Genomic DNA, 16911 nt, shown 5'->3' on the forward strand with positions numbered 1-16911 from the left:
CATATTCAAACTTCTCTTAAATATTGCGATTGAACCCACATCCACCTCTTCCACTGGCAGTTGGTTCCACACATGCATCACTCTGGGTTCCCTTAAATTGAATTGAATTAACTTTATTTCTTACATCCTTCACACACATGAAGAGTAAAAATCTTTGTTACGTCGCCGTCTAAATGTGCAATGTGCAATTATAGTAATTTATAATAAATAGAACAGTCAACGTAACATAGAAATACACTTAAATCAGCATGAGTTAATCAGCCTGTTGGCGTGGAAGAAATTGTCCCAGAGCCTGTTGGTCCTGGCTTTTATGCTGCGGTACCATTTCCCAGATGGTAGTAGCTGGAATAGATTGTGGTTGGAGTGATTCAGGCCCCCAATGATCCTACGGGCCCTTTGTACACACCTATCTTTGTAAATGTCCTGAATCATGGGAAGTTCACAACTACAGATGTGCTGGGCTGTCTGCACCACTCTCTGCAGAATCCTGAGATTAAGGGAGGTACAGTTCCTATACTAGGCGGTGATGCAGCCAGTCAGGATGCTCTTAATTGTGCCCCTGTAGAAAGTTCTTAGAATTTGGGGGCCCATGCCAAACTTCCTCAACTGTCTGAGGTGAAAGAGGCGCTGTTACGCCTTTTTCACCACACAGCTGATTGTATAGCCCACATTAAGTCCTTGGTGATGGGGATGCCAAGGAACTTGAAGCTGTTTACCCTCTCAACCCCAGATCCATTGATGTCAATAGGGGTTAGCCCGTCTCCATTCCTCCTGTAATCCACAACCAGCTCCTTTGTTTTTGTGACATTGAGGGAGAAGTTGTCATCTTGACACCACTGTGTCAGAGTGTGGTGAACTAGATATACCTGTCTGACTGCTCCTGTGGCTCCTCCCACAGACCCTGCTGACTGCTCCTGTGGCTCCTCCCACAGACCCCTGTATAAAGGCGACTGTGGGCTGCTGCTCTCCCTCATTTTCCCCAGGATGTAGTGCTGTTTATTCTTCCAGTCAATAAAAGCCGATATCTCACTTCCTAAGTCTCAGCGTGAGTTATTGATGGTGCATCACAGAGAGATAATTTCTTCCCAGTAGGCCACCTCGGCCAATCAATGTATTGTTGTCAGCAAATTTAATTAGCAGATTAGAGCTGTGGGTGGCGACGTAATCATGAGTATACAGGGAGTAAAGGAGAGCACCTAATACACAGCCCTGCCTTCCGTCATTATCCTATGACCTCTGGTTCTAATTTCACCAAGCCTCAGTCTTTCAGATTCAGACTTATTTATCACGTGTATATCGAAACATAGAGTGAAACAAGTCATTTGTGTTAACAACCAACACAACCCAGGGATGTGCTGGGGGCAGCCTGCAAATGTCGGCACATATTCCAGTACTAAAGAAAAATCCCTGCTTACATTTATCCTATTTATGCACACATCATAATTTTCCATAACTCTTTCAAATCTCTCCTCCTGCTTCAGGTAAAAAATAGTCCCTGGTAAGGATGATTGAAGTAGAGGCTTCTGCTTGTGGATGCTTAAACACATGGTGTTGGTGGGTGGTGGGAGAAAAGAGTGAAGGAAAGTTTAGATGGGGTTGGATGGGTCAGAGTGAGTTGAAACTAACACAGAGTATAAATCTATCCCAGAATGGTCAGACCAGCTGGTCCGTCCTGTGCTATATACTGCTAGGTTCTGTGATCATGGTTAGATCTGTGGTCAGCTGTGGGACTTTGGTTAGGCGGATGGCTGGAACCTGGAGCCATTGTGGTTAGTGCACAGCCGGAGGTCTGGTCCGTGCTTAGCTGTGTGGGTGGAGCCAGGGACTGACAATGGAGCCGAGTGTGCAGGCAGGCTTGGCAATGGTAACTAGATTGCAGCTGACAGTATGGGTAAGGGATGGGGTGAATAGTCAGGAGGGACAAAATGGACAAGAAATTGTGTGCATGTGCAAGCTGGCGTGCATGTGCCAGGCACCCCCTAAAAGATTAAAGATTTTTTAAATGTAGTTTCCAGTATACAAGTGTAAAGAAAAAAGAAATAATTGTTACTCTGGATCCGTTGCAACACAGAATAAAAACACAAGATAATAATTAAAAACAATAAATATAAATATGTAAGATTTTATTATATACACACACGTGTGCTCTCTCTCTCTCTCACTCTCTCTCTCTCTCTCTCTCTCTCTCTCTCTCTCTCTCACTCTCACTCTCTCTCTCTCTCTCTCTCTCACTCTCACTCTCACTCTCTCTCTCTCTCTCTCTCTCACTCTCACTCTCACTCTCACTCTCTCTCTCACTCATTTACGTATTTGTGCTGGGGGCCAGCATCCTGGTAAATCTCCTCTGCACACTCTGTAAAGCTTCCACATTCTTCCAATAATGAGGCAATCAGAACTGAACATAATAATTCAAATGTGGTCTAACCAGAGTTTGATGGAGCTGCAACATTATCTTGCATCTCTTTGGAGGCATGATTGAAATTTGGTTGATTGTACAAATATAACTGAACTACACCATTAAATTGATGGTTTGATATAAATGTAATCTATGCCTCACCTAAGCCAAGGTTATGATTTAAATTTATGACCTTGGAATATACAGGTTCTGTCTCACAGAAGAATTTAAGACCATAAAGCTATAAGATATAGGATCAGAATTAGGCTATTTAGCCCATCAAGTCTGCTCCTCCATTCCATCATGGCTGATTTACTTTCCCTCTCAGACCCTTTCTCCTGCCTTCTTTTAAGTAACTTTTGACACCCTTACTAATCAAGAACTTATTGAACTCTGCTTTAAATATACCCAATGGCTTGGGCTCCACAGCCATGTGTGGCAATGAATTTTGCAGATGGTCATAGAATGGAATAGCACTTTATTGTATTGCTCAAGACAACAAGATTGCGGTGCTACTCTAGTCCATGCAAAATGGATATTTACAATACAGGTGGTACGGCTGAATTTTTAAAAAATTCATATTTAGATGCAACAAGTGACTTCAATAGTCCTTAACACCACAGTTTGACTGAAGAAATTCCTCCTTATCTCTCTTTTAAAGACACGTCCCTCTCTTCTGAGGTTGTGACCCCCATTATATAAAACAACCTCTCCACAATCACTCTGTGTAGGCCTTTAAATATTCCACAAGCTTCATTGCGATTTCCCCCCCAACCCCGCATTTTCTAAATGCTAACAAAAACAGGCCCAGTGACAATGGAACAAGACCACAGCTGCATTCTTACGTTGGGTTTCCCTAACAAGGATACCGTCTATGTAATTACCCTTATAGTATTGGAGTTTTATATATAAAACCTATGAGGAGAGGTTTTAAAGTGGAAAAGCTATTCCACTGGGGCTTTTCCACTGTCTTGACCTCAGAAGTTCAGGTCTAGTGGTGCAAACAAGTGTCACGGACTGAAGTCTTCCTTGGTTGCAGTGGAATGCCATAACATCTTCTGTGCCCTGTTATGCCCCTTGCTCTGCACAGAGTTTTGCAGTACTGCCTTCCTGGCCATTGGATTTCACTGTAGGTCTCATCCACCCAGTCTGCCAGCACTGACTTAGCATGCTAGGACCAGGCATGCCCTATCTCACCAGGGTATGAGGCCGCTGTTTACCCTCACCTGGTTTAGCCCGCCTATCAAAGCAGTGTACCAGAGGGTGGCCGCTGTCACATGCAAACAGCTACTTGGAGAGCTGAGTGTCTGGTGGGGTCCAAAGGTGACTAAGCTGCAGTTCACCAGAGGTGCTAACCCCTCTCTTGACATATACTCCCCAGACAATAGATGGATGCTAGGATATGGCATGCAAATCTCTCAATCTGTGAACTTGATTTATCTGCTTTTGCTGAGACATCTGTAATAATGCAAATCAGACCTTGTTATTTATTTATCTATTAGAGATATAGCACGATAACAAGCCCTTCCAGCCCAATGAGCCTGCACTGCCCAAATACACCATGCCACTAATTAACATACAAACCCTCTACATCTTTGGAATGTGGGAGGAAACCTGAGCACCCAAATGATTTCCAGCTTGGGCGCTATGGTCGCGTGGTGCTATTACAACTCAGGGTGTTCCAGACTTCAGAGTTCAATTCTGTTGCCACCTGTGAGGAGTTTCCATGTTCTACCCGTGACCATGTGGGTTTCCTCGGGATGTTCCAGTTTTCTCTCACAGACCTAATAGGTACCAGTTATTAGGTTAATTGGTCATTGTAAATTGTCCTGTGATTAGACTGATGTCAAATGGGTAGGTTGCTGGGCCAGAAGGTTCTGTTCTGCAAGAGATTTCTAAATGAATTAATAAATCATAAATCTGCGCATTCACAAGGAGAACATACAAACTCCTTGGAAATAGCGGTGGAATTAAACTCACTGGCACTGTAATAGCGTTATGTTAACCCCTATACTACCATACTGCCTTGGCTGATTTAGAGTCGATTAACTTGGCCATTTGTTGAGGTATCAAAAATAAAATATCAGCTTTGTCTTAGCAAATTCAAAAACTCATTCAAGACATTTTCAATAATAGTTGTGATTTTATGAGGTCGCTTTTACATGATTGAATCCCAAAAGGTGTAAAATGCGATCTATTTTTGGGTGGTGTTGATGACCGAATTATGTAACTTTCTCACCCAGGAGCGGATTCCGGCCAAATTTCAGAGGAGACATGGAACTTCCTGCACTCCATCTATGGAGGGGGCCCAGAGGTCGCTCTGCGGCAGAGCGTCAGCCACCAGGATGTGTCATGTGTGGAAGAAAAAAATGAGGTTGAAATCCGCCCTGTCCAATAATGGCTAAAGGCAAACATTCAAAAACTGAAACTGAGATGAATTATGCTGAAGCTTAAGCATTCCAGGATGTGAGATATTTTATGAATATAATTCTTGCAGTGGCATTACAGTATGTGTTTGGGACAATCACAAAGTAATCCCTGTTTTGTAACGTAGTTTAATGTAGGTTTCTGGTCTGCCTGTACTGAAAGATGGATGTGTTTTCTGGGTGGTATCCAATGTAGGTTTGGTTGTGAAAGGCCCATGCACTGAAAGTGTACTAGTATGAAACAAGTTGCTTATATTAAGTCAACTCAGGAAAGCGCTGATTTTTTTTTTGCACTGCACTGTGGATGACACATTGAAAATTGCAAATGCCTTGTCTTTGTGACTGTAAGCAGGTAAAAGAATATTCCTGAGAGCTCACAACAATTATAAACATGAGTCTAAGTGTAATGTCTAGGCCGAGTTAACTCATGCACACATTGATAGAAATTATAACATTCAGCCCATTATTCCGTATTAATTTCCTAAAGGAAGCCATTTGGCCCAATATTTGCATTCTAGCTCTTCAATTGGATATAACTTGCTTTCTCTACTTTTTGTCAATGGCTATTAAATTTCAATAATATAGCCTCTCTCTCGGTATAAAAGGTTTATAAATTATACGGAGAGTGAGCACCTTTCTATTGATCAATTTGTAAACCAATTGTAATTATCTTTCTTTGTTTACATCCTTTCCAATTTTCTTTTTTATGAAAACTTGTTAAATTAGTGTAAGTTGAATTAACATTCAACCATTCATGAATATAGCCAAGCAAAGGCCAAGGTACAAAACGTATTACCGACAGCACATAGCACATAAAGCCTATATGATTACGAGAACAAAAAACAGTACAGAAGAAAAATAATATAGCCCAAATCTCTGAATGGCGTGACCTGTAAATTGATGGTACATGGGATACTGTCCTGGTCCAGTTTATTGAATTACTTTGACTATCTTGTTTGCTGTAGAACCACTCCTAAATTAATTAGCACTCAGTTACTGTCAGTTTTGTCTGAGTTATACAGTTGTGGATTCAAACACCCCTCTGGAGATTTTAACATCCAGTTTACACTGGGAATGCTGTACTGTTGGAGGTGCTATAAAGGTACCAGTACTCTAGGCGAAAGATCAACATTCTCTCAACAGCCCACTCTGGTGTACTGCTGAGGGAATTGAGGATGCTGTCCTCCTACAAGACTGTCAACATCCATCCTGCATCCAAGATCTAAAGAGCGCAGAATCCTGACCCAACCAATTCCATTAAATCCATATCGGCATTTGTGTATACTCTGCTAAGAATGCATGATTTTAAAAGCAATTTTCCCTAAGTAAAGCATTTTGGGCTGCTTGAGAGGAGATGTAATATTTTTTAACTCAGCAACATATTTAGCTGAAATTTTCCCACACCAATTTTCTGGCATGTTTTCTTTTAAAGATCATAAAATACACATGTTCCCTTCAGTGACATCTGTGGACCTGGTTACACCACATTGGCAGCTGCTCTATAAAGTTTGCTGATCCTCAAGGATGGAGCCCCTAGCCATAGAAATACTTCCTCTTGGCAGCTCGCTGAAGCAACACTAGGTTTAACAGTTTACAGATTTCACACTCCACCTTCAGAATAATCAAGAAAGGTAAACGCAGTGCATCAGCCTTTCATTTGTAGTTGAGTTCGGTTCAGACTCTTAAGTATAATTCTTGTGTAATTTCTCAGGAGTATTCCACTAAAATTGCAGGTGATTCTTCACTAGGCAAGAACTACCGTATGTAGCTGTTGCAGAAACAAGCCTGAAGCACGTTAAACTGACTAATTATTCTTGTGTGACAACCTTGAGTTGATCCTTTAAATATCAGTCTCCTTAGCATGTGCCTCAGAGGAACGTTCCATCAATTTCAAACAACGTGTTAGTGGGAATGTAACACTTCTCTTTCCAACAGGTTTATCCCTTGAGCGTTTTTTTTTGTATTAATTTATTTTTTAATGCACCTGTAAATCTCAACTGTGACTGATTTAAGTTTAACTTGCACTTTGTAGAAATGATGATGATCTTACTGCATTTTTTAATGAATAATCATTTGTAAGGAATGTATGAATAATTTAATTGTACATTAGCAGAATCAGGGTCCAGCAGCGTTTAGAATGAAGTACTCTCCCTCTCACCTGTGCATGTTGTTTGACTTTAGGATCATAAATGTGAACACGTGCTGCACTGATACAAATCTGGAACTGTGGAAGTAAAGTTGGAATGCATAAGTGGAGGATGTTTTCTTTGCCTTTCAATCCTTTACAGTAAAGTTCAATAAATAAGTGACATGAGCTCTTCCCCTCCCCCTCTATTTACACTTTGATATTCTGACTTCCTCTTGGGTCTCTGACAAGTATTTATTTACACAGGGTGTGAATGAACAGAAAGCCCTGGGTATATTGTTTAGCAATTGTTGTTGTTCTAGGGTCATAGAGCCATACAGCACAGGTACAGGCCCTCCTGTCCAACCAATTCATTCCAACCACGGTGGCATCCATCTAGTCCCAATATTGTGTGTTGGCAGTCCACCATATCCGAGAATGACAGGAGACCCGTGCGGGAGAGTTTTAAAAGTGGAAAAGCAGTTGCACTAGGGCAGTTCACTCTTATGATCTCAGAGTCCGGTGGCATGGGTAGCCGTCACAAGCTAAGGTATTCTGTGGTTGCAGTGGATGACCATGACTACTTCTCTGCTTTGTCATGCCCTTCGCTCTCCACAGAGCATTACAGAACAGTCCTCTTGGCTGTTGGATTTCACCGTTGATCTCATCCACCCAGTTCACTGAAGTGGTCATCACATTGCTAGCACAGGCATGTCACTATCTCACCAGGGTATGAGGCCCACCAGCTATCCTCACCTAGTTCAGCCCACCTGTCGAAACAGTGTAATAGGGTGTGGCCACTGTCGCATGCAAACAGCTACTTGGAGCCACAGGTGAGAGCTGAGTGTCTGCTGAGGACCAAAGGTGAGTGTGCTGCCCTAGAATGGACACAACAAGCCCTTTCACCAGAGGTGCTACCCTTCCCTGGACATTTCATGCACTCCCCCCCCCCCCCCACAACAATTTCCTATATTTGGCTGATATCCACAACACCCTCACCCAAGCCCAGCCTCTCCATATACCTAGCCAAGTGCATCTTAAATGATGACTGGTTTAGATAGAGTGAATAAAGAGAACTTGTTCCCATTAGTGTATATTTCAAGGACCAGAAAGCTGATTTTCAAACATTCCAGGCAAACGATTCATCAAGGGTATGAGGAATAGCTGTAAAATCGGGAGCTTATTGCCACCATGGGTGGGATAAACTGAATTGATCAAGGTTACCAAAAGTGGACTGAATAGGCTACTAAGAAAAATAATTTGCAGGCCCATGAAAAAGGTATAGGAGAATAGGCCTGCCAGAATAGCTGCCCTAAGAGTCACCAGCGCTTCAATGAACTTCTGTATCATCACAGTTCTGAGCCACATAGGTCAGGCCATATCTGTGGAGAGAGAAACGGTTAACCCTTTGGCTTAGTGATTAAAGATACAGGAGGAGACTAGGCAAACTGGGAACATTACAGTGTCAAAGATCAAAAGTAAATTCATTATCAATGTACATACGTGTATGTTGCCATATGCAAACCTGAGATTTGTTTTCTTGCAGACATGCTCAGAAATCCAATAACCATAAAATAGCATCAATGAAAGACCACATCTAGCTGGGTGACAACCAGTGTGCAAAAGACAACAAATTGTGCAAATAAAAAGAGAAAAGGAAACAATAATTAATAAAGAAGCAAGAAATACTGAAAGATAAAGTCCCTCGAAAGTGAGTTCATAGGTTGTGTGAACTTCAGTAATGGAACAAGTGAAGTTGAGTGAAAGGTATCCCCTTTGGTTGAAGACCCTGATGGTTGAGAGGTAATAACTGTTCTTGAATCTGGTGGTGTGGGTCCTGAGGTTCCTGTATCTTTTTCCTGATGGTAGTGGCAAGAAAAGAGCATTATCTGGATGGTGGTGGTGTGTGGGGTGTGGTCCTTGATGATGGATACTTTCCTGTGACAACGCTCTATGTAGATGTGTTCTTTGGTGTGGGGGGCTTTACCTACGATGGACTAGGCTGTATTCACTACTTTTTGTAGGATTTTCCATTCCAGGGCATTGGTGTTCCCATACCAGGCTGTGATGTAGCGAGTCAATATACTCTCCACCACATATCTATAGAAGTTTGTCAAAGTTTTACATGTTGTGCCAAATCTTCACAGGACAGGTTCTCTAAAATGATAGCACCAAGGAACTTAAAGTTGCTGATTCTCTCCACCTCTTATCCCCTGATGAGGACTGTTGGATCAACAGTTTCTTCCTCCTGAAGTTGATAATCAGCTTCTTGGTCTTGCTGACTCTGAGCAAGAGATGGATGTTGTGACACCACTCAGTCAGATTTTCAACCTTCCTTCCGTATGCTGACTCTTCGCCACCTTTGATTCGGTCAATGGCCGTGGTGTTATCAGCAAACTTAAATGTGGCACTGGAGCTGTACTGAGCCTCACAGTCATAAGTGTAAAGTGAGTAGAACAGTGAGCAAAGCGCACAGCCTTGTGGTACACCTATGCTGATTGAGATAATAGAGCAGATGCTGTTACTAATCTGAACTGACTGGGATCTGCAAGTGAGTAAATCCAGGATCTAATTTCACAAGGAGTATTGAGGCCAAAGTCCTGAAGTTTATTGATTAGTTTTGAGGGGATTATAGTATTGAATGATGAGCGCTAGTTGATAATGAGCATCCTGACATATGCATTTTTGCTGTCCAGATGTTCCAGGAATGAGTGAAGAACCAATGGACCTGCTATGGACCTGTTGTGCCAGTAGGTAAATTGGAGTGGATCCAAGTCATTTCTCCAGTCAAGTAGAATTTATTGTCATTTAACTATATACATGTATACTGCCAAACAAGACACGTTTCTTCAGACCATGGACGATACGAAGATGCGTGGGGGGTGGGGGGGGGCAGGTAGTTTTGTGGAAGCAGAGAGGCGACAGAAGGACTTAGATTAGGAAACTGGACAAAGAAGTAACAGATAGAATACAATGTCGGGAAGTGTATGGTCCTGCAGTTTGGAAAATAGATAAAAGTGTAGACTATTTTCTAAATGGAGGGGTAATTCCAAAATTTGACAAGCAAAGAAACTTGGGAGTCCTCGTGCAGGATTTCCTAAAAGTTAATTTGCAGGTTGAGTTGTTGGTGAGGAAGGCAAAAGCAATGTTGGCATCCATTTCAAGAGGACTACAATATAAAAGTAAGGATGTAATGTTGAAACTTTATTAGGCACTTTGAGGCCTCACTTGGAGTATTGTGAGCAGTTTTAGGCCCCTTATTTAAGAAATGCTATGCTGACATTGCTGAGGATTCAAAGTAGGTTCAGAAAAAATTTTCTGGGATTGAAAGGCTTGGCATATAAGGAGCGTTTGATGTCTCTGGGCCTCTCTCACTGGAATTCGGAAGGTTCAGGTGACCTCATTGAAATCTACTGAATGATGAAAGGCCTTGAGAGAGTGTATGTGGAGAGGATGTTTCCTATTGTGGGGGAGTCCAAGACTAGAAGTCACAGCCTTGGAAAAGAAAAGAGTGTCTGTCCTTTTAAAATGAAAAGGAAGAGGAATTTCTTTAGCCAGAGGTGAAGTACCTGTGGAATTTGTTGCCACAGGGAGCTGTGGAGGCCAAGTCACTGGGCAGAGGTTGATGGATTCTTGATTAATCAGGACATGAAGGGATATGATTAGATTCGATAGATTCTGGCATTGTACTGGATGACTGGAAAAATGCAAATGTTACTCCGCTGTTTAAGAAGGGTGGGAGGCAGCAGAAAGGAAACTATAGACCCGTTAGCCTGATATCAGTGGTTGGGAAGTTGTTGGAATCGATTGTTAAGGGTGAGATTACGGAATACCTGGAGGCATATGACAAGATAGGCCAAAGCCAGCATGGTTTCCTGAAAGGAAAATCCTGCCTGACTAACCTACTGCAATTTTTAGAGGAAATTATAAGCAGGGTAGACAAATGAGATGCAGTGGATGTGGTGTACTTGGATTTTCAGAAGGCCTTTGACAGGATGCTGCACATGAGGCTGCTTAGCAATATAAGAGCCCATGGAATTACAGGGGAGTTACTAGCATGGGCGGGGCATTGGCTGAACTGCAGAAAGCAGAGAGTGGGAATAAATGGATCCTATTCTGGCTGGCTGCCGGTTACTAGTGGAGTTCCACAGGGGTTGGTGTTGGGACTGCTGCTTTTTACAATTATGTCATTGATTTGGACTATGTGATTAATGGATTTGTGGCTAAATTTGCCAATGATTAGATTAGATACAAAGATAAGCGGAGGAGCAGGTAGTGCTGAGGAAACAGAGAGCCTGCAGAGAGTCTTAGGGGAATGGGCAAAGAAGTGGCAAATGAAATACAATGTTGGAAAGTGGTGGAAGAAATAAATGGGCAGACTATTATTTAGATGGGGAGAGAATTCAAAATGCAGAAATGCAAAGGGACTTGGGAGTCCTTGTGCAGGATACCCTAAATGTTAACCTCCAGATTGTTTCAGTGGTGAAGAAGGCAAATGCAATGTTGGCATTCATTTCTAGAGGTATAGAATATAGGAGCAGGGATACACCAAGTGTGGTCTCATGAGTGCCTTATAGAGTCTCAACATCACATTCTCACTCCTGAGACTCTATAAGGCATTCATGAGACCACACTTGAAGTACTGTGTGCAGTTTTGGGCTCCTTATTTTAGAAAGGATATACTGACATTGGAAAGGGTTCAGAGAAGATTCACAAGAATGATTCCAGGAATGAAAGGGTTACCATATGAGGAACATCTGGCAGCTCTTGGGCTGTATTTCCTGGAGTTCAGGAGAATAAGGGGTGATCTAATTGAAATATTCTGAATGTTAAAAGGCCCGAACAAATTAGATATGGCAAAGTTATTTCCCATGGTAAGGGTATCTAGGACAAGAGGGCACAACTTCAGGATTGAAGGACCTCCATTTAGAGCAGAGATGCAGAGAATTTAGTCAGGGTGGTAAATCTGTGGAATTTGTTGCCATGAGCAGCTGTGGAGGCCAAGTCATTGGGTGCATTTAAGGCAGAGATAGATAGGTTCTTGATTAGCCATGGCATCAATGGGTATGGGGAGAAAGCAGGGGAGTGGGGATGACTGGAAGAATTGGATCAGTCCATGATTGAATGGCGGAGCAGACTCAATTGTTTGAATGGCCTACTTCTGCTCCTATATCTTGTGGTCTTATGAAGAGAAGGCCTGAGATGGAGCTGAGAGGGAAAATGAATCAGGCATGATGAAATAGCAGAGCAGACTTGATAGGCCAAATGGTCTAATTCTGCTCCTATATTTTATGATCTTATGGTAAAACACAGTAGTACACAGAACATGCAATAACTAGGAAAGTAAGGGCAAAATCTACAAATGAGTTACGTATAGTTAAGCAAAGTGCATAAATTAAATATGGTAGGGTACAGAAACTAATCGGTAACACTTTGAATGTGATGTGGCAGGGAGTTCAGAAGCCTGAAGGAAGAAACTGTTTTCCATCTTGATCATTCTTGTCTTTATGCATTGGAGTCTCCTGTCCGATGGCAGAAGATCACAGAGGATGCTAGATAGATGGGTGGGATCCTTGATAATACTAAGCCCTCTGCATGTGCAGTACTCCTCATAAATGTTCCTGAAGGATGGTAGGGAGATTCCTATGGTCCTCTCAGCTATTCTCATTGTCCTTTGTAGGGACTTCCAGTCCAATGCGCTGCTGCTCTCATACCAGATGGAAATGCAGCTCAAGCAGGAATTGATATCTTTCATAATAAACCTCACAAAACACTTCATCACTGTGGATGGAAGTGCTACTGAACGATAATCGCTGATGCAGGTTACCACATTCTTCTTAGCCACAGTATAATTGAAGCCTGTTCGAAACGGGTGGGTACCTCAGACACTGCAGCCAGATCAGCATAGGTCTTTAGTACTTGGCCAAGTACCCCATCTGAGTGAAATACTCTCCATGCATCTTGAAGCATGCTCTTGTAGACCTCAGATTGGCCCCAATCCTGAAGGGACTCAGCTCAAAACATTGACTGTTTGTTCATTTTCTTTGGTGTTGCTCTGGATTTCCAGCACTTGTAGGATCTTTTGTATTTAAGATTATTTTAAAGGTGAGCTTTATTTCTTGCATGTAAATCAAGTTCAATTTTATTATCATTCAAATGTATACCACCAAATGAAACAAGATTCCTCTGGACCAGGGTGCACAACACAGTACAAGTAACTCTCCCAGACCACATAAAGTAATATTACCACGAATAAATTAACAGATAACGAGATGCATTTCTGACACAAGTTTAAAAAGTAAACAGTGTAACACTGCTGGTGCTTCATAGGTGATGAGACCTGGGTGGTGGTAGGAAGTTCAGCTGTCTTGCGGCTTGGGGGAGTAGCTGTTTCCCATCCCAGCAGTTCTTGCAGTAATGCTGCGGTACCTCCTGCTTTATGATAGGGATCAAAGAGATTGTTGGATGAATGGGAGGGATCATTGACAATGTGAAGGGTCCTGCATATGCAACGCTTTGATGGGATAAATACAGCGAAGTGCGTCATTTGCGTCTTCGACCAACACAGTCCAAGGATGTGTTGTGGGCAGCTGCTAATGTCCAGTTGCAACATAGCATGCCTACAACTTACTAACCCTAACCAGGAGGAAGTGCATGTCATGGGAGGAACGTACAAACTCCTTACAGACAGTGGTGGGAACTGAATCCTGATCAGCGTTCACTGCTGCTGTAATAGTCTTTTGCTAACTGCTATGCTACCGTGCTGCAGGATTAGTCATTTTGACCTCTGAAGTCTGCTCTGCTGTTTCATATTGGCTGATCCTGGCTTATCTGGTAGACCTCTGTATTGGCCTCTCGAGTCTGCTCAGCCATTCCATCATGGCTGATCCCAACTTACCTGGGAGACTTCTGTACCCTGTCCAGGTTGTTGCTCAGCATGACATGGGAAGCAGAGCACATCACAGCACAAATGATGGTATGCTCACTGCCAATTATCTGTACACTTGCTTTTCAGCAAGGATCTACAGCTAGCAAATTATTTTTCATTCCTTTGTTACAGAACCACTGATTCCAATAGGAACTTCCTTTTTGATTACTTCAGATTCAGATTTATTTATCACAATATACAGTGAGATAAGTCATTTGCATTATCAATCAATACACCCAAGGATGTAGGCCACAAGTGTCACCACACATTCCAGCATAGCATGCCCGCAATGCTCAGCAGAACAACAGAACCTGTTTGTAATGCAGACCTTTGAGCGTGGGCCAGAGGCCTAGAGACTCTAGCCTGACCTGTGCTCCTCCCACATCACTGTCCTCTAACCCTCATCTGGCCCCTAACTTCCTCACATTCCTATCCCTCTCACTCAATGTCAGCAAGACCAAGGGGGTGATCACTGACCACAGGAGGAGGAAACCAGAGGTCCAAGAGCCAGTCCTCATCCAGGGAATCAGAAGTGGAGAGCTTCAGCAACTTCAGAAATTCCTTGGTGTTCTCATTTCAGAGAATCTGACCTGGCTCCAGCACATAGCTGCCATTACCGAGAAAGCATTGCACCACCTCTACTTTCTGAGAAGTTTGCACAGATTCCACAAATCATCCAAAACTATAACTGTCTTTAGATGCTCAGTGAAGAGTATCCTGACTGGTTGCATCATGACCTGGTATGTAAACACCAATGCCCAGGAATGGAAAAGCCTGCAGAAAATGGGGAATACAGTCCAGTCTATCACAGGCAAGGCCTCCCCCACCATTGTGCACATCTACAAGAGAGCTGCCACAAGAAAGCATTCTTTATCAAGGACCCCCCATCGGCTAAGCCATGCTCTCTTCTCGCTATTACCATCGAGCTGGAGGTGCAAGAGCTTTAGTCCCACACCACCAGGTTCAGGAACAGTTATTACCCCTCAACCATCAGGCTCCTGAACCAGTGTGGACAACTTCACTCACTGACTGCACAACCTATGGACCCTCTTTCAAGTGAGTTACTCTCATTATTTGCATGATTTGCCTTCTTCTGCACATTGGTAGTCTCAGTCTCTACTTATTTATAGTTTAAATGGCTGTAAGAAAAAAGAATCTCAGGCTAGTATATGATGACGTACGTACTTTTGATAAATTTACTTTGACTTTGTTTTGAATCTAACCTCAAGAGTGGATGTGTTTTTTGTGAGCAAATTTGAGAATTGGATTAGTAGTGACTAACTGGTAAAGTGAAGGGGGAGTGGGAAAATTACCAGAAGTTGGAGAAATTGATGTCCATTCGATCAGGTTTGGAGGCAACCCAGATGGAACATGAGGTGTTGCTCCTCCAGCCCAAGCTTGGTCTCATTGTGGCAGTAGAGGAGGCCATGGACCGACACGTCAGATCGGGGATTGGAATTAAAATGGCTGGCCATCGGGAAATCCTGTTTGTTGCGGATGGAGCGAAGGTGCTTGACCAGGTAGTTCCATAATCTATGTCAGGCCTCACCAGTATCGAGGAAGCACCATTGGGTGCACCAGATGGAGTATTCCCTTCCCTCTTCCATCCCCCACTCTGCCCCCCATCCCTTACCTCTTCTATTCTCACCTGCCTATCACCTCCCTCTGGTGCCCCTCCTCCTTCCCTTTCTCCCATGATCCACTCTCCTCTCCTATCAGATTCCTTCAGTCCTTTAACTTTTCTACCTATCATCTCCCAGCTTCTTATTTCATCCCCCCCCCATCCCATGTGGCTTCACCTATCCCCAAGCAAACATGAGGAAATCTGCAGATGCTGGAAATTCAAGCTTCTCTCTTTCTGCCCATCACTCTGCCTGTTCTCCATCTCCCTCTGGTGCTCCCCTCCCCCTTTCTTTCTTCCTAGGCCTCCCGTCCCATGATCCTTTCCCTTCTCCAGCTCTGTATCCCTTTTGCCAATCACCTTTCCGGCTCTCAGCTTCACCCCACCCCCTCCGGTCTTCTCCTATCATTTTGCATTTTCCCCTCCCCCTCCTACTTTCAAATCTCTTACTATCTTTCCTTTCAGTTAGTCCTGATGAAGGGTCTCGGCCCGAAACGTCGACAGTGCTTCTCCTTATAGATGCTGCCTGGCCTGCTGTGTTCCACCAGCATTTTGTGTGTGTTGCTTCACCTATCCCCTTTTGGTTTATAATCTTTCCCCTCCTCTCACACTTTCTTCATCTGACTTCTCCCTTCTTATCAAATCCTGATGAAAGGTCTCAACCTCCAGCATTGTGTATGTGTTTCTCAGGATTTTCAACATCTACAGAATCTCATGTGTTAATGCTGTTAATCAGATGGAATCAGTTTGGGTGGATTTTGTTTTAATACAAATTTTTCAATTAAAATGGATATTTAAAATATTTTAACTGCATGAAATGTCCTTCCTCAGCACTGGGTTTGAAAAGTGGAAGATGTATTACTATTAACGTGAAATAAATGTTCCATTTGCTTTAATGGAGTCTATCCTCTCTGTACAGTTACACCTGTTTCTCTGCTTCAGTCAGCAGTTCTCAAATGATCCTTTGTCTTTCAATCCTTCAGTGTTAGCTCACAGGTTCGGGACAAATGAAATCGGCCCAGTTAAACTGGGCTTTTCACATCAGATGAGCTCAACATCTCAGTTTTTTTTTTAAAGACACAGCACAGCAACAGGACCTTCTGGCTCAACAAGCCTGTTCCACCCAGTCACACCCATGTGACCAATTAACCTACCGACTTGTACATCTTTGGAATGGGGAAAGAAACTAAAACACTCCCACATGGTCATGGGAAGAACATACAAACTCCTTACAATCAGCAGTGGGAACTGAACCTGGATTGCTGGTGCTGTAAAGCATTATGCGAATTGTTACACTACCCTGGTTCCTTAAAGTTGTTATAGCCGGGTACAGTAGTGGGGATAAGTGCCCACTGCCTAATAAATGCTCCAAGTGGCGGTGCATCTCAACTAGCCTCTGACAACCAAGTCTAGCTC

The 16911-nt window shown here is 43.0% G+C and overlaps 1 protein-coding gene across 2 annotated transcripts in view; it reads left to right on the plus strand.

Moving 5' to 3' along the window:
• usp33 (ubiquitin specific peptidase 33) overlaps positions 1-7135 on the plus strand; it is a 118845-nt gene extending 111710 nt beyond the window's left edge. For both annotated transcript variants that reach the window (XM_073062583.1, XM_073062582.1), the window contains exon 25: positions 4639-7135. In XM_073062583.1, the coding sequence (XP_072918684.1) occupies positions 4639-4793 (155 nt within the window). In that variant the 3' untranslated portion in view covers positions 4794-7135. The remainder of the gene's footprint in view (positions 1-4638) is intronic.
• Positions 7136-16911: the final 9776 nt, after the last annotated feature.

Source organism: Hemitrygon akajei, chromosome 12, assembly GCF_048418815.1.
Source record: "Hemitrygon akajei chromosome 12, sHemAka1.3, whole genome shotgun sequence".
Classification (NCBI taxonomy): Eukaryota; Metazoa; Chordata; class Chondrichthyes; order Myliobatiformes; family Dasyatidae; genus Hemitrygon; species Hemitrygon akajei.